At 40.1% G+C, this 18,980-nt stretch overlaps 1 protein-coding gene across 1 annotated transcript in view; it reads right to left on the reverse strand.

Annotated features, from left to right (window-relative positions):
* TMPRSS15 (transmembrane serine protease 15) overlaps nt 1-18,754 on the reverse strand; it is an 81,790-nt gene extending 63,036 nt beyond the window's left edge. The window contains 6 exon segments of the mRNA XM_044995440.1: nt 4,828-4,955; nt 8,881-8,926; nt 10,946-11,142; nt 15,379-15,446; nt 16,219-16,343; nt 18,610-18,754. Coding sequence (XP_044851375.1) covers nt 4,828-4,955; nt 8,881-8,926; nt 10,946-11,142; nt 15,379-15,446; nt 16,219-16,343; nt 18,610-18,754 — 709 coding nt within the window.
* Between the last annotated feature and the right edge of the window lie 226 nt (nt 18,755-18,980).

Here is an 18,980-nt window from a genome sequence, read left to right on the forward strand (position 1 = left end):
TCTTATTTTTAAAATTACGTAAGTGTTTTCCCCTACGCTTTCTATTTACCATTTAGATATTTTACTTGAAAAATGGACAGTCACTATATTTTAAATGCAATGCCACATATTACTCAGGGAGCAAAAGAAAGTTGGTCAATTTGATACAGACCATAAGAAGTTATATATTGTTAGTAAGAAATTTTTGTCTTTATTAATATGGATGTGGCTATTACCCCATTATTAATAATAATAATGTGTTAAATTTATAAAGCGCACAAAGGTGTAGTATTTTCTTATAGAGGTGTAGCAAAATAGGTGACAGCCTCGTAGAGTTATCACCCCATCATGACTAAGGCAAAGTTTGGCATATGCTTTGTTTGTTCAACAATATCCTTTTGCTCCTCTCCCATCCCCCTTTCCTTTATCTGCTCTCTCTCACTATCTGCCCCTCATCCAACCCTCCCCATCACAGACCTTGGACTGACTGTAAGAGGACTACACAACACAAGGGCATTAAAGCATCAATGCACATATCCAATCAGGCGATTTCCCCAACAGTCACAAAGGGTTAGTGTTTAAAGGTACTGGCACAGGGCTGGCTGGAGTTGTCCCCTAGCCACCTCACTGGTTACTTTGGGCTGTTCCAACTACTTCCCTTGCAGAGAGAGGAGGCATCTCTGGTCAGAGCAAGGCAGAGTCTGAGCTGTCATTTTAACTCCTTCTGCCTCATTGCTGTAGCCTCTGGGAAGCTCCAGCTGCTTCCCTTGCTGGGACAGAAGAAGGTCCTTTTGGTCCAATGTGTGGTTTCCTGGAGATTGCTCTTGTTGCTTCTCCATCCCAGGAGAATCTGGACAGCTCCAGCCACTTGTCTTGGGGGCTGGGTGCATTTAGGATTTAATCCTGCTCTCATTTAAGTCAATGACAAAACTCCCATTAACGTCAAAAGAGTAGGATCCAGCCCATCTGTTTCATGTGCAGAATCTTTTCCTGCCAATGAAGGTTTACTTCTTCACCGCTAACGTAGGTTAATCTCTTTTAGCCAAGTAACAATGCTGTGAAGTAGGTTTATTACGGTAGACAAAAACAGGGTTGTTAGCGCCCATTATGAAAAATAATGTCCCCAAGGGATGAGCCTCCAGACTCCCTTTCCTTAGACTGATGTGCTATACTGCTGCGTTTCCAACAAAACTGTTTAATAATATAAACAGTTTAGGCTTTCCCTACTTCTCTGGAGACTCCTTAACTGCTATTTCTAACTGCCCTTCAGTATTGCCTATTGATGCTACTGCCCATAGCAGAGCCAGAAGGAAACATTTTATTGATAAAACTAGAAAATGAATGTATTTTTCATCATCTGTTGTCTGAATCTCTGCTTAAAAGCTTATAGATTTCACTACACTTTGTCAAAGGCAGGAAGAAACTGTTAGAATTTCACCTTTCCTGTAATGTATCTATACATCTCTAGCATATGCTAAACTCAGTAACACTAGAGGGAGAAAATAAACCAGGCAGGAGTGTGGTGGTGGGGGGGAGGAGGAATCAAGTTTAGTTGTTTAAAGGGAAATAGCACTTTTTGTGTGCAAAAGCACTTGCAACAAGAATTATAAATTGGCTATGAATCTCATTGTAAAACTCTGTGGCACTTCTGAAAAGCCAGACAACTTTAGCTATTATACGGCTGTATTAAGTCACTCTGCGGGATGGGACAGGAGTGAAAAATCAAAGCGGTGGAAAACTTGGCAGGTCTCCCAAATGTGCACATGGCTTATTGCCATTCTGTACACTGGCTCTGCAAATGTTGCTAAGAAACCTAAATATAGAAGCCTGGAAAAGCTCTTCATTTTGAGCATAAGATTTAAGAATCAAAATCTAAAATAAAGGTGATGGGCCAAATAACGTGTTGTCCTGAAACCAGACTTTTATTTTCCCCCAGGCGGTGAAGAGCAGCTTTCAGTGAAAATGTGAACTGAAAAGAATAGGTTGGATGCTTGATCCACCAGGCACAAATTAAAAGGAAAAGGATACCACCAGTAACTCCCTAGAACAGGCTGTAACTCCTGGATTTTGCTTTGTGAATACTCTATATCAAGCTCCTGTGTGACATAATTGCACATCATCTCTGTCTTAAAGACCCACACAAGTTTGGACTCATTTTTACATATTCAATGCAATCTAAAGAAATGTTGCTATGAGTAAGAAATAATGTTCTGATTTTTCAAAGGAACTGAGCATTCAAAGAGTCCACTGAAGTCTCTCTTATTTTACAAGTGTTTCTATTAGTTCTCTACAAAACATAAGCAAAATTTGTGAGCAAAATTGACCTCACAAGCAAACGTGGTTTTGCCTCAGTGCAGGGGGCTGGACTTGATGACTCTCAAGGTCCCTTCCAGCCCTGCATTTTATGATGCTATGAAAAAGTGTTATTTATTGTAATGAAAAACGTATGCAATTACTGTTAAAAAAAAAGAGAGAAAAAAAAGATGAGTTTATTTCTTTAATTGTAGCAAGCAGAATACTTTGTATTATAGATAATATGGAACATTTATGTATGGCTTCAGACCACTGTACAAACTTTAGCTAAGTCATTGGCAGGAACTATTGCATCAAACATTGTTCTTAGTCAAAGGCCCAATTGCACAAACTCCTGAATTCCCTCCAATTCCACTGATTTAATGGGAACTGATGGCTGGGATGAAGCCTATTTGGCTTAGTTTGTAGCGAAGTGCAAGATTACAAGAGATTTAAGAATGCGTGGTGGCTTTTTGTTGTTTTAAACAGCTTTTTTTCCTCTAGTGTTTTGTTCCAATTGTTAAAGAACTATATTTTTTTCCAAGATGGTCACTAACACAAGTCACAAGTTCCTGAAAGGAGAAACTCAGGTGTCCAAAACCCTGATGGACCTGCAGAGTGATAAGTGGTGGTTCTCAGAGGGGAGTATAACTTGGTTTTGAGCTAAGTGTGAGGAGAAGAATGAGATTCCACCCTTAGACAGGTACGAGCAAGGGACCAGAGAGACCAGAAGGGGGCAGAGGTGCAGTTAGCCCATAACAAGAGCAGTCAACAACTTGAAGAAGAGGCTCAGCACCATTTGACATCAGGCCTATTCTTGAGATGTTCGTGAGTCATTTTTGGTACTATTTGATCAGTTTGTCACAACCCACTGGTCCCCGGGGGAGACAGATCAGTACTGTATGTTGCTAACACTGTTGAAAGCATCGCAAGGCATTCTGGGAAGGGTTAAGGATTAAAGGTGTGTGTGCGTGGAATGAAAGGTTTCTTTACAGGCGATGAAAGGCTGGAGGGGGAGGAAAGGAGAAAAGAACGGGTTAACTTGATGTTCCAGCTACATCCAAAGATAAGGAACTGACTCCAGCCCAAGGCCATTGCACACACTCTGCTACCTGCCAAGAAGGAAGGGGGAGAGTCCACCACTCCCACACCACCCAACCAGCCGTGAGACAGGAGAGTGGCTGAACAAATTGCAGGGGCTGCGAAAAGGAGTGAGACAACAAGGTCAATGAGGGAAAAATAACTGTCTCATGGCCCTAAAGCTGATGTGTTTTGGGAAAAGCTGAGAAGGCCACAGAAAGCCGGTTTGGACTGATACAAAGAGCATCTGGAGCAGAAGTCCCTGTACAAAACACCCCCAAAAGAACCCAGGACTTAAAAGCCCTTCCGAGAGCCAAAGCAAGTCGGAGATCACAGTGGACCCTGGATGACCCATGCATGGGATAAGAACTCCATCCACCCCTCTCCCTCTTCTTCTTACATTACATGCAGGCTTGGTCAGCCTCGGGTTGTGTGTGTGTGAGTATGAGAGTGGGTTAGGGCTGGGGTACTAATGCTTTCTTGCTTCCTCTGTGTGATGTGGGAGCAGTCCCAACACTCACCGCTGTTATTTTATTAATAAAGCTTTAAAATTCAGACACTTGGTGCACTCTTCATCTCCTCCCCTAAAGATCCTGAGGCCTCAGCCTGATCACCTGACACCCCAGGCAGATTGGTAACATAAATTTGTCACAAGTTCCATTGCAAACATTCTAGTAAGATGAAAACCAGGTTTGAGATAATAAAGAAAGACCTATAAATTGCCTCAGTTCAGTAGAATTCCCCTGGTCAACTTAATTAGCTTAAAAGCTAATTAAGAACAGTAAGCACTGGAAGAACATCAGATTGAAGTAGGATACCATTATCAACTCTCACAAGCAGGGGCGGCTCTAGGTATTTTGCTGCCCCAAGCACGGGAGACAGGCTGCCTTCGGCAGCTTGCCTGCGGGAGGTCCCCGGTCCCATGGATTCGGCGGCACGCCTGTGGGAGGTCCGCCAAAGCTGCGGGACCAGCAGACCCTCCGTAGGCATGCCGCCGAAGGCAACCTGCCTGCCGCCCTCACAGCGACTGGCAGAGCGCCCCCCGTGGCTTGCCGCCCCAGGCACGCGCTTGGCGTGTTGGTGTCTGGAGCTGCCCCTGGTCACAAGAGACATCTTTGTACTGGTTCCACCAAGAAATTAAGATTAATGCATCCTGGAGATGGGGTATGTGGTTCTGCAGCTGCATAGCAACATCATTTGATAGCACAATGTTGGCTATCATTGATAAATTATTTGATAACGACTTTTCCATTAGATTAATATAGCTGGCTTATGCTGCTTCAGCATTATACCATACAAATATTCATAAAAATATCAAGCCAATCTGTAATTTCATACATTTCTTGAAGAGTAAAATATCTTCTTGAATTCTATTTTTCATTTCTATTGGGATTGGTTTGGAAGATACTTTTGTTGCTTAATATATTGACAAGTACAAGCAGATATAAAGATTGATTCAGAGCTTTACATTCTTACCACATATTTTTTCAGATTCATCTGAACCATCTGGGCAGTTTGGTACTCCATCACAAAATAAGTCTTTACTTATGCAGTTTATGGCATCAGCACAAGGTTCCTCAGGAGGCAAACACTTCACTGAAATAATAATTGAGATAAGAAAAGGGGAAAAAAAGAAAATTATATTACAAAGGAAAACTGACTTGCCTTTGGGACTCCAGCACAAGCCTGATTACACAACAGTTGTGTGAGTTGTATGTCTAACTTGCTTATGATGTTTTTACATGCTCTGAGTCAATAAATAATAGCTGAAAAACATATAAGAAAGGTGAATATTAGTACAGAAGGGTGAATAAGTTCAGAAATATGAAAACTTAACATTCATTTCTTGTTAGAACTATGCTCAAAACTAGGGCGGGTGGACATTTTTTCATCACTTATTTTTTTGCAAAATGAACAAAAAAATTTTTTATTTGACTCAATTGGAAATTCATTTTTTCCTCCTTCAATCATTTCATCAATAATTTAAAATTTGTCATGGAAAATAATTCCCACATTTTGACCAGCACTAATAAAAAAGCCTTTTTCAGGACAAGTTTTAGTAATATTATAAATCTCTGAGAAAAAAATCAATGTTTGTTCAATTTTCTGCCCAGATTCTGCAATCAGCTCCCTGGGGGTGGACTCTTAAATCTCTATGGAGTCACACTAACAGGACTGCCCAAGGGTGTAAGCATCCCTTCACATGAATCTAATTGTTCAATCAGGGTCAAAGAGTGCAGTCTTGTCCCCATTTAAGTGAATAAGAATTCTGCCAATGGAACAGGATTGGACCATAAAGACATTTTGGATAAGCATCATGGAAGTACATACCTGATGGTATGGAGGTGGGGAGAAGGGAAATCACTCAGTTCTACGTACATTTGTTTTTGCCTTTGTTAGTAAATGCATATGAGTGAAGGTGGAAAAGATCTGACTTAAGAAAAAAGCTGCAAAATACTTATAAGAACATAAGATTGACCATACTGAATCAGACATATGGTCTTTGTATTGTATTCGCAATACAAACTGAAGGTGTAAGAAAGAAAATCTGCCATTTTGCATTCAAGCAATAGGCTATACAACTTCATAGCCTTTATATCATAGCCTGTTTTATGCAGAATGGGAATGTTGGCCAGGGCACTGCACATTTGTAATGAGAGTTCCAGCTTTCCACAGGACAACCACCTAGGATAAGCAGAAGAACCTTAAACACACCATTCAATACAAAACACAACACCCCTCTGAAGTATCAGCAAAGGGAACGACCACAAATCTTGGTGAGATGCTTGAACCCAGTAAATTTCTAGACTCAATGAAAAAAACACCAAAAAAACTACACCAAATACCCAGAGATATGCTTTGAGTGAAATGAATATGCAATAAGAAGGTTGTGTTGACAAAAGATATCTTCAAGTCTTTTCATTTCTATTCAAAAAAGCAAACTGCACTGCTATCTTCTGGGCACAAGAAAACTGATATTTTGTTTGAAAATGCTTCTTTTTTATTTTAAGATTGAAGAATTACCTATAAATCACAATCCATAGAGGAGTATAAATTGCTACTGTACATGTAAAAATTACTAATGCTTAGACATATCTGAAATGCATTTGTGTTTCTCATACTTTTCACTAATTAATGATTCTGGGAAATATTTTCAAAGTAGGTGCTAAACTTCCACTGAAAGTCAGTGGGAATTAAGCACCTGAGTGTAATTTGTGTTTTTAAAAATATTCCTGTAGTCCACAATTTGCAAAAATAGCTCTATTAATCCAACACGGTATACTATACAATATCCTTTGTGTTTAGGGCCAGTCTTGAAAGGTCTGCTTTGTGCATGGCTCTCCCTTTTCAGTCAATGGAAATTCTATGTATAAAGTATGTGTAGGGGCAGGCCCATAGTTTGTACAACTGAATGGATACCAAAGTCTTCTATGTAAAACATCAACCTATTCACTATATTTAAATTACCAACCTGAAGTTGTTGAAGACATGCTTGTAGTGAGTGGTTCTGAATCTATGTAAACAAACCTCAAGATTAAAACATTTCAGAAGCACAGTTCCTATCCCTTCTTAAAGGCCTAAAAGAGATCTTCCTACTATTGGAAAACTGGTAATTGTTGCTTTAAAGAAGCCCATATTTGCTACTCTGACATTGTCCAGAGTTACCAGCTCTCATGAGTCTCAAGACTCCAGCTCCTGCAGTCAGGTGAGAATCTCAGTTTTGATTTTCTAAATAGGTAAGTTTCTGTTGCTCCTGACTTTGTAGAAAAGCTTGAAAATGTTAACTTTAAAAAGTCAAAAATCTGTAACATAACATAAATAATCCAACATATATTATTTTTAAATCTCATGATTTATTAAGCCAATCTCATCATAGATGTGTGTATGCACACACATACACACACACACACACAGAGACTTCAGGTAGATACCAGGTTCTTCCATTAACAAACAATAGCATTATCTTGTATTCTCATGATATGCAAAGGTTCTGACCTGATGGAAAGGGGCTTGTAGTGAGATTCACAGGATCTGCTAGAACAAAACACAGTTGAGATAACCCATAGTTTAGTTCTAATCTATATCTGTAAACACTCTAGCATATAGATTTAGTTTATTGATGGTTCTAAAAAAAAATCTTCAAAGTTTGGGTGCTTATCTGTTGGTTAACACCTTCCTCTTAACCTTCCTAACAACAGTCTATTATTTTCTTCTTACTCATGATGACCCAAAATCTCCCAACTCCTCCTGAAGCACCTTCTTCCTCTATCACAGGCCCTTGGCTGCTGATTAAGGTATTGGTTATTGTGCCACTTCTCGGCTCTCTGTGAGCTAAGATCAAGCGTAGTATCTGTACCAGGGGCGGCTCCAGGCCCCAGCACGCCAAGCGTGTGCTTGGGACGGCAAGCTGGGGGGGGGCGCTCTGCCGGTCGCCGGAAGGGTGGCAGGCAGGATGCCTTCGGCGGCATGCCTGCGGAGGGTCTGCTGGTCCAGTGGCTCTGGTGGACCTCCCGCAGGCGTGCCTGCGGAGGGTCCGCTGGTCCCGGGGCTTCGGTGGAGCTGCAGGACCAGCGGACCCTCCGCAGGCACGCCTGCGGGAGGTCCACCGAAGCCGCGGGACCGGCGACCAGCAGAGCGCCCCCCGTGGCATGCCGCTGTGCTTGGGGCGGCGAAATGTCTAGAGCCGCCCCTGATCTGTACTATTGTCAAGACCTCCTCAAGTGTGATCGTGTCATCTTTATCTCAAAAAAGATGTGTTATCACAGCCAGTGAAGAGCATCTTTCAGTTCAGGAGATAGAGGTTTTGTTTTTGGAGGAAGAGCAGACCTGAGTTGCAAATCAGGTGCAAAATGTGTGGTGTAGTTGACAACAAAGATGCTTGTGTGCACGTAGTGATTGATTATTTAGGGTACAACTTTCTCTCATTACAATCGCTTGCAGGGTCCAGTTAGTTTTGAATTAAGGGGATCACTGCATATTTCAGTCTTTCCCTCTGACCCTCTTCTAACTGGCTTTAATTTCTCATCTTTCAATCTGAATTTGTAAGGCCCAGCAGCTGTTGCAACATCTCCATATCAAGGGAAACCTAAGTGTGCCTTTCCCCATAAGATTTCCATTGAGAATTGAACCAAAGCTTAGCAAAGTTATTGCACTAACCATCTCTCATAACATAAGTATGGATAGCTTTGGCTCTATCTAAACCAATCTGAACCTTTAAGAAATTTTTGTTTGGAATCAATGGGTGGGCAAAGATTTATTCTTTTTTTTTTTTTTTACTTTTTTCCAGACTGGTTTAAATCACTAGACTCCAAGGACTTCCATACAAAATGCAAAAGCTTATCTCCTCATTATAGGTGAGTTCAAATCCAAGCATCTTGGATTATCTAAGGTATTACTTCAGGTAACTTCAGTATATCTCCAATGAAGTCAATGCAGCTATGCCAATTTACACAAGGTGAATATCTGGCCCTACATTTGTTATCATACCTTACTTGTGCACACAAGCTAGTTTTCATTTACAAGAAGTACTGACCTGACGATGTTAGAGGTAGGCTTGTAGTCAGACTTTCAGGAGCTGTTGGAACAAAATCAAGTTAAGTGTAAACTTTCTGTATAAAGTATTTTGGAGTTTCACATTAGTGTAGAAATACCGCAAATATTTTTGAGACTGTTTTTTACTTGAATGTTCCTCTGAGCCATTTGAAATTTTCCAGTTCTCTCCTGGTGAATATCTTACCTCTCTTTCAGCTTTTCCTCCCACTCTGCAAGCTCACCAAGGATTACAACTTCACATCAAGCCTTTCTCCCATCTCTCTCTCTCATGCTTACAGGCTCCTCAATCCCTATTCCTTCTCCTCTTCAAGAAGGATTTTATAGAGAATGTGTGTCTGGGGACTCATGGGGACTCATCTGTGACTGTCAGAAGGGACATATCTTTTCAAGCAGCCATCTTGAGTCATATTATCACTTATATTACAGTACTCCTTGAGGCACCTGCATCTCATAAGACAATATTTGGATCAGTTAAATGAGCTGAAATTAAAATGGGTGTGGCAGCAATTTTCCAAAAAGAAAGTTATTTTCTATCACTATGGAAGCTGTGGGACCATAGACAAGTCACTTCACCTCTGTGCCTCAATTTTCTCATCTGTAAAATGGAGATGAGACTTTTCTTGCTATAGCATGTTGAGATTTAGGAAGTTAAAGTGCTATATACAATTATCATTCTAATTATTAATTGGATGCTCAATTCCCGATATCACATTGTTGCAGTAGTCCTGGAGGAATACACAGTTGTTGTCTCATTTTAAGTCAGACCTGTTACTCCCTCACAGCAAGAAAAGTTTGGCTACTCCGAAGCTCACAAGTAGATATATTGTCCTTAGTTCATAATTTTCTTCTACAGAATTTCTGGGATATAGTGGTCAATCATTGCCCACAGTGATGTGCTGTTATATAGAAAAAAAACAAACTTCTAGATGGTTCAAATAGTCAAGATAAATAATGATGTCAAGGCTCTGAATTTAGTCATTGAATAACTAAAGTACCTAGCATGAAATGTGCCTTTAGAATATAGAGTATAAGAGACTTTACACACCAGATGTCTCCCTCCCCTTATGAAGGTAATCAGTGGCTACCTATTAGTATCTCCAACAGAGGTTGAAAATGTCAGTTAATCAACTTCCACATTCAAATTAATTTTTTATCCTCTTCCTCACTGAGATCCTGTTCTGAAACTCATTGAAGTCCATGAGAAGATTCCCACATATTTCACTGGGCTTTGGATCAGGTCTTATCCATTGCTCATACATCTCTTCCCACTGGTACCGAGGGTCCCAGCACCACTTTTTAATCATATTTATGATGCTTAGAATCACCTCATCCACTTATTGACAAGTCAGAGTTTTTCCTTTCTGGTTAAATGCAACTGAATCATCAAAGCTTTTTAAATTCTCTTCTTAATGTTTGTTTCCACTTACCTGAGATCCCACTTTCAGCAATGAGCAAGATATATCATCCTTCTTTCCCTTATCTGCCCCCACAAGTTAAGCAGAACATCTCATTTTCTATGAAGACTAGAACTTCTCACTATCCCTGGTCCGAATGTTGGGTAAAATAACTGTATTTAGTTATGAAATAGCATTATTGGGCCTTAATTACATTACCTTGAAGGACATTGGTAGGCATCACAAATGATGGACACCATAAATAAAGGATTAATATTATGGAATTTCACTGGGAGTCCACCATTATTTACCCTCTTGTTTCCTTTTTAAAGCGTATATATCATGCTGACACAGCCTTCTGTGAAGATGGCTCTACATGGCTCCCAGTGTGGTTTGTGAATACTGCTTCCAGGTTGGCTAAAGGAGATCACTTGAGAACAGCTCACAGGCTATTGGTCAAGATTTTAAAAAATATTTAGGTACCTAACTCCCACTGAGGATTGGGACCTTCTTCTCTACAGCTTCTGATTATATAGTCTCTGTTGTGCCAGCTAGTAAAGGCATCTCCTGTAATGAAATTTTTATGGGTGGACTTGTATACCTGCACACATGCCATTGCAGGATTGAGTGTCAACATCTGCAATGACTTATATGTCAAGATTTCAAAGAAAGCAAATAATTTTCATAGTTACCTGTGATTTCTATGCTGTTCACATCAATGTTAATAGTCTGCAAAAGGCTACTTTTATTTGCTTCAATGCCTAAAACCAGTTCATTCTTTGCTTTCTCATTAGATACCCACTGTGCAAAGTATAGGTTGAATATTACGATAATGCTGCCATTTCTGCCAAACAGAAAACATCACAGAAAAAAAAAGTTAATCACATAAAATACCAAGTGAATAAAATAGATGACATTTTTTAAAATCAAGATTAGATTTTTTTCCTAAAAGATATTCTCTATTTCAAACAAGAATTTTTTTGGTGAAGTTCTGTTGCCAGTGTTTATATAGGAGATCAGACTAGATGATCACAGTGGTCTCTTCTGGCTATAGAATATATGAATCTAATGAGGACCTCGTTCTAATAATAGGTTCCATCCACTAAACTCAAACTGTCAGGGTATAATGGACGGGCAACTAGAGATATGGCGAAAGGGGCTAATTTTTAAAAAGAACTGACCATCTTAGAAACTTGTGGTCTGACTATCCTTTCACTTACATTGCTGTAAATCAAAAGTAACTCCATTTATGTCAAAGGAGTGAATGGTGTTATATTGGTGTAAATGAAAGGAGAATCAGGACCTGTGTTTTGCTAAACCCACACTGAGTCTTGATTAGGTCTCATATTTTAGGCTTTATAACAATGACAGATAGCCTTGAAATATCCACATGATAAAACATCATGTAAAGTACTCATTTTTGTGACCCCAAAGTTAAGTATGTTTGTGTCACAGGTGGATTCCATAAGCACTGGGACTGCTCGCATGAAACAATAGAGCATGAAATAGTGGTTTCACTGAAGTCAATGGCAAAATTTCCATTCATTTCTTTGGGGACAGGCTTTCATTTAAAGTGATGCCCTGGTAATTAGAGCAGGGCAAGATTTTCTGCAGAAATGTTATTTCACTAATAAACGCAGATTTGTGAGACCAAAACATGTGGTGAATTTTTCTCAACTTTGGCAAGTTGTCTCACTTGAAAAAAAAATCCGAAATTTCAAAATGAATCATTTTGACGTGTCCAAACTGAAATAGTTTGATTTTGGGCGTTATATTCACAAAGGGACTTAGGTGCCGTTCCCATAAGTGAGAAGGTGGTGGTGGTATCCCCTTAAGCCCACTAGAACTCATAATCAGCTGGACTGTGGGGAAACCCAGGTTCAAATTCCCATTCTGGAGATGAACCTTGAACCAAGGTCTCTCATACCCCAGATAGCTGTCATTATCACCAAGATATCAGGTCTTTCCCATTGAAGCTGTCCCACTTTCTATAAGTAATTAAATATTAATTGGAACTGGAACCTGGGTGTGCCCCTTCTCAGGTGAATGCTCTAATCACCAAGATATAGGGTTGCTTGTTCTCTCTTTGGCCCAGTGAATATTTCACTATTGAATACAAAGTGGAGCAGCTTCAACAGGCAAAACTGAAAGAATACCAAATAGCCAGATGGTTAGGGAATTCACCTGGTATATAGGAGATCTGGGTTCAAGTTCCTGCTCCAGACTGGAGATATGAACCCAGGTTTCCCACATTCCAGGTAAATGCCCTTGATATAAAAGAGGACAGCACCCCATCCTCCTCCTGTTTTGTGAATGGCCTTAAGTCACTTATATTTCTTTTGCTTTTATTAAGAAATATTTAAAGTTGTCTGCAATTGGGAAAAAAAAACACGTTGTTTAACCTGCAACAATTTTTCTGACTTTTTGATTCACCAAAAATTGCCCCAAAATTTAGTTTTGAGTCAGCCCCAAACCATTTCCTCCTGATTTTTCAGAACTGCCATAAACTGAAAAAGTATCTATTCACCCGGTTCTATTGGTGACCCCTGTTATTCAGGTCTATACTTATAGCAACATCTTGGTTGAGTTGAATATATAATTTTGCTTACTGGAGAAAAGGACATTTTCTCTCCTTGCTGAAAAACAGCAGTGACCATCCTTATTGCAAATTATTTGTGCTAGCAGAGTGCCACTGATTCAACAGCGCTCTTTTATATGAGGTGATTAATCCTATCACTGCACTGAGCACAGTTAGCAATATATTAATAGACTAATTTCTTAAATGATTCTGATAACCTCTAGGCCATGCTGAGTAAACAAAAGCTTGTATTGCTATCTTTGTGACTCAGCTGAGTTCCAAGGGTGAAACAATAACCAGATTGCCCAAAAGGGTAAACAATTTTTTATGAAAAGAGTCAACTAGAAAATGATTGCTGAGTCAAAGTAATAATTTAAGTATTTTCACAGTGGACAGGAATAGAGATTATTCCAAAGAATTTAGGGGCCTGATACAAATTGAAATCAATGGACTCTCCCTGTGACTTCACAGGGGTTTAGCTCTCACTTTAGCTGCACAAAAGGAAAAGAAAAGGAAAACAATCAATTTTGCCATAAAATGTCTAGAGGGCATACATGAACAGGAATGTATTGGGGGGATGGGAATAGGGAGCCTCAAACCTCAGGAAAATCAATCCACTTAGGGTAAATCTACACTGCTGCCAGGGGTATCATTTCTGTCTTGGGTAAATGTACCTGTGCTAGCTATGATTGAACCAGCATGCGAAAAATAATAGCCTAGCCATGGTTAGTGACCGCAACAATAATCCCACTTGTCCCCCGTGGTGCTTGAGTGTCTAGTGCAAGCCACTGCGTATGTCGCAGCAGTCATGTCTCCACAGCAACATCATTATTTTTAGCACACTAGATCAATCAGAGCTAGAGTGAGTATGTCTATCTAACCTGGAAATTGCTCCCCAGCTGCAGTGTAGATCAACCCTAAGATGAGGCATTTTTTCTAAAATCTGAATGCTTGTCAGGTGTATAAATATTAATTAAAATCTATTGGGGAGGGGAGGGGTGAAAATGAAACACCTCTACATATTATTTTGAAGCTCACAAAAATAGAAATAATATTAGATATGTAATCATCTATGATTAGGAAAATGGCCATGGGAGAATATTTCATGCTCACTAACACTTCACTAACATTTCCTCCTGTATGCTTATAAATGGAGAAAACAGCTCTTTACGGATATATGAACCCCCTACACTTTTAAATACATATTAATAGGGCTGCTCTGGGATCCTCTCTCTCTCTCTCTCTCTCTCTGTTTCTCTCACTTCAGTCTCTTACAGTTGTATTAAAAGGAATGAAAATGCAGTGTTGAGTTTCTATGTCTCTTCTCTTTTCTCTATTGAAAGCCTGATTCTCTGTAGTCATTTATGCCCATTCAGAGTCAGCTATGCCAATGCAGGGTTTACAATACTACTAGATCAGAAAAGCAATGTTTTACATGCACTCTGCAATGGAGTAACGGAGAATCAGATGTTTTATTTTATTATTTTGGAAGATTTTGTGGGGGGAAAGTATTGTTAGGGGCATAGTAATTACCGGTACATAGTCTTCTGTCTGTCTGATACAATCCTTGAATGTATGGTACACCAGCAGATATTGCTCAAGAGCATTACTTCTGCTTCAGTAGAACTGATGTCTCCTGCCCTTGTACAAGTTAACATTGTCTGATGACCTGATTTTGGGCTGTTTTTGAACTCTCAGGCCCTGATTCAGCGATCCATCCCTAAGCCTGAGGTCAAGTGCTCTGCTGTGTGCCTTTGAAGCTACATTGAGCATGTCCTGAAGTTGTTAGTGAATAGGGATGGTCCTGAGCATATGCTCTGCTGAATCAGGGCCGCACTGAAACATGAGTGGACTGGACTGAACTCAAGTTTGGTTAGACTTGTGGCATAACTGGCATGAGGGATATTGGAAAATAAAGCTAACCATCCTTTAATAAAACAGAGTATACCCCACGTTTTATATTGTACAAAATACATGAAGTGTGGGTCTGTCTGGGTTATAATAGTAGCCTAATCACTACCACTAAAAAGAGCTGATCCTAAACTGTTGTACATTGATGTAGCTCCATTGGTGCTAGGTCAGTTTAAATCAGCTGAGGATCTGTCCCTCAATGTTGAACTTGTCTTTTGTTCTCTCAGCCACCAAGTCCTGGGAGCACCGTGGATGAAGCACACTCAGTAGAACTTGAAAAAAGGCAAACACATTTTCTGTGAAAATTTTTACAGATTTTGACTTTTTTTTGGCTTTGGAAGAGAAGCACTGTATATTGCTTGACACCCTTTGCCCAAGGCTTGGCATTGCATCAATAGGTTCTGAGAAGAAGCTGTATCCAGAGGAATATAACTACACCGTGCTTTCCACAACAGTGTTCATCAAAGGAAGGAGAGAGATGAAATGTCCCAACGGACTTCTTTGAGAGATACAATCTTTTTTATGCACTGTTGACATTCATAATCTAATGATTTTTAAACTTAAAAATTATGAACTATATTATATACCCACTTGAACTGCAAAACTTCAGAATTCTTATATTCATTCTTCAGCTTACTTGCTTGATAGATTTCATTTATCTATACAAAAAATATGAAAAATTCTGAAGAACTATAATAGTTAGAAATATACACAATTACACATTACAATTATGATTTTAACACTGCACATGTTTTTCTTCCTAAATGAAATATGCTCCTTGAGGTGACTGAAATTAACATTTTTGTCAGTTTCACTGCTGCTATTCAAATAACAGTGGTTAAAGGGACAAGAATCATGTCAATTTCAGTCACCAGCTACAAGAGCTCCTAGACAGCCAGGCCATGGCATTGAGGACAGGGACCAAGGGATATCAGGGTATGTCTACATTACCTGCCAGATCGGAGGGCAGCGATCGATCCAGTGGGGATTGATTTATCACATCTAGTCTAGACCTGATAAATTGACCCCCGAGCGCTCTCCCATCAACTCCTGTACTCCAGTGCCATGAGAGGCGCAGGCAGAGTCGATGGGGGAGCAGCAGCAATCGACACACCGTGGTGAAGACACCACGGTAAATCAATCTAAGTACATTGATTTCAGCTATGTGAATAACGTAGCTGAAGTTGCGTAACTTAGATCGACCCCTCCCCCCCAGAGTAGACCAGGGCTCAGTCTGTGGTCCTGTGCCAGCTGAATCCCCAGGCAGGTTTCTGATGGAACCATCTCATATTTGATGAATCTGCATTTTCCAAAAATGTTTTGTCAGAAATTTCCTAACCAGTTATAACGATATTAGATGCCTTTAAGCAATCAATACAGTTAATGACATGTTATCAGTTATATCCTCTTGAATTAACCATAGACTCTTACCAATTGTTGAACATCAAAGGCAAGAGCCTTGAAGTCAGCTGACGAGTTGTCTTGTAAACCAGGGCTGAATGATGCTCCTGACAGTATTTTAAATGTTCCTGTGGGTGCATGACTGTTTCCATATACTTCAGTTGGATTATTTAAAGAAAAACAAAACAGTGGAAGTTTTGAATTATGTAGAAATGTAAGCAAGAGGTTGCATTTGACTTTTCCAGTAAAGATCATAATAAAATATTGCTACCCTCTCCTTTCACATTCTATTCAGAGTTTTTCTTTGTAGTGATTTCAAAAGAAAAGTCAGATTCTTTTCAGCTGCTTAAAGGACACTATTTCACAACGCTAACAACTTTAAATCCATGCTATTTCTTTCTAATCCCATTACTTTCAATTCTATCTTCATTTCAGAGCTTTCTGGAACCACTATATTACCCGCTGAAAGAGGCAATGACTGGTCAGCTTCCTCCAGTTAGAGCAACTGACTGATACAAGTGAAGCATGGTGGGCAATGAGCTATTAAAAGTTTGTCAGTTCTTGGACTGCAGGCACCAAGATCTCACACTGTTGGCTTTCTACAATTAAAAGCTCTGTGAACGTCTAAATACATGTACACCCCTTTGAGATGCAGCTTTGAAAATACTACTTTCACTGAACTAATTATTATATGGTATGTCTGACTGACCTTTTCTACCAGAACGTACACGATTGTGTGGATGAATTTATAAAAAAAAACAAGTTCAAACAGGAATTCATTCAAGGAAAATCCTATGGCCTGTGGCATACTGAAGGTCAGATTAAAAGATCACAGTGGTCCCTTGTGGCTTTATAATCTATGAAAAAAAATGTGAAAGTAGGTAGCACACAGGGGCGGCTCCAGGCCCCAGCACGCCAAGCGCGTGCTTCGGGCCGCATGCCACGGGGAGGCGCTCTGCCAGTCACCGGGAGGGCGGCAGGCAGGGTGCCTTTGGCGGCATGCCTGCGGAGGGTCCGCTGGTTCCGCGGCTCCGGTGGACCTCCCACAGGCGTGCCTGTGGAGGGTCCACTGGTCCCGCAGCTTCAGTGGAGCCGCGGGACCAGCGGACCCTCCGCAGCCACGCCTGCGGGAGGTCCACCGGAGCCGCGGGACTGGCAGAGCGCCTCCGGCGGCATGCCGCCGTGCTTGGGGCGGCGAAATGTCTAGAGCCGCCCCTGGTAGCACAGGCTAGATCCAGAAAAGGACAGACATCTCACTGCCACTTTAGGCACCTAAGTCCAACATTTAGGCACCAGTACAGTTCTCAACCCCCCTGTCCAGCTGCTGCTCAACTCTGTAGGCATCTAAAGTCTCTAGAGCAGCTAAATTTCTGCCGTTAAAGTCCCCATGATGCTTAAAAATCTGCTAGTGAGCATGCACACAGCTGCCTCAGTCTAGGCACCCAGGTGCCTATCTCACACCTAAGTCCCAGCAGGATCTTCAGACTTGGTGTTTCCTCACCAATCTCACTTGCCAGGACCCAGTCTGGTAGTACAAAAAAAAAAAGAGGTTCACTGCCATATGCCCCTATATAATGATTTTGCAAAAAGTATTTTAAAAAGAAATAAGATAGTTAAAATGATTCATGTCTGCACTTTCCCATTAGAAATGTCATTAACATGGAAACATTCCTGTGACAGGTTTTGATTTTAGTGAAACTGCATTTTCCTATGGAAAATTTTTTTTTTTTTTTTTTACTAGCACTGATGGTGACCGTAACCCACCTTGACTATCGAGGGCTTTACAGTGCAATGTGCCAAGAACCTATTACTACCAGCTGACTGACCTCACATCTCACTATCCACAAGGTTGGGAGATGAAAGCACTGTGCAGGATGGCACTGCAAATCAAAATATTACATAAACTAGTAACATTGTTTGTCTCTGAAAAAAAATGTGATCCTAAGATGTGCTGAGAATCTGCAACAGTACATGGAAATCAGTACCTCACAGGATCAAGCCAGAAGCTTGTAAAATAAAATGGTATTCCAATAAAGGACATTTACAAAAATGATACAGCCTACTTTAATGAAAAACAAAACAAAAATACCCCAACTAGTGCTTTTAATTTTTCCTCTGACACATCGGATCAAATATCATAATCTTTACTATTTAGATTAAAGTCCAGGGGCCTGGCCAAAAGCCCACTGAAGTCAGTAAGTGTCTTCCCATCAACTTCAATGAACTTTGGATGAGGCCTGAAGTGCTTAAATTTTTGCTTATCTTGTTTGTACCAATTATCAGTGGGAAAAAATGGTAATGAATCTTTTTAAAGCAACAGGGTAACAGCAAAGCATGAAACATAAAAAATAATTACAATGACAACAACAGTCTGAACACTTACCAGAGAGCTCCTTTAAAGGTTAAATCTTGACTACTTACCTTGTTGCGACTCCTTGATTAGTATCCACGAAAGTGTAATTAATCCAGCACAAACACACACAAAAATTGCAAGCAGAGCTGCAAGCCAGATTTCAAAGGCACTAAGAGGGATACTTCTCTTAGATAATAATTTTTTCAGACTCATTTCCAGCTAGGAAGTTTATATCAATTAAGAATTGTCACAAGAAACATATAAGCATGACAAAGAGGGCAGCGATCTACATGAACAGATATTTATAGGAGAAATTTGTAAATTAATGGCACCATTAATCTTCATTTACTCTCAGTCAGTATGATGTAGTTTTTATATCATTCCTGAATGGTTATATCAATGTACAGTATATGCTGGTATAAACAGAAAATAAAATTCT

This window comes from Mauremys mutica, chromosome 1, assembly GCF_020497125.1.
Source record: "Mauremys mutica isolate MM-2020 ecotype Southern chromosome 1, ASM2049712v1, whole genome shotgun sequence".
In the NCBI taxonomy this organism is placed as follows: domain Eukaryota; kingdom Metazoa; phylum Chordata; order Testudines; family Geoemydidae; genus Mauremys; species Mauremys mutica.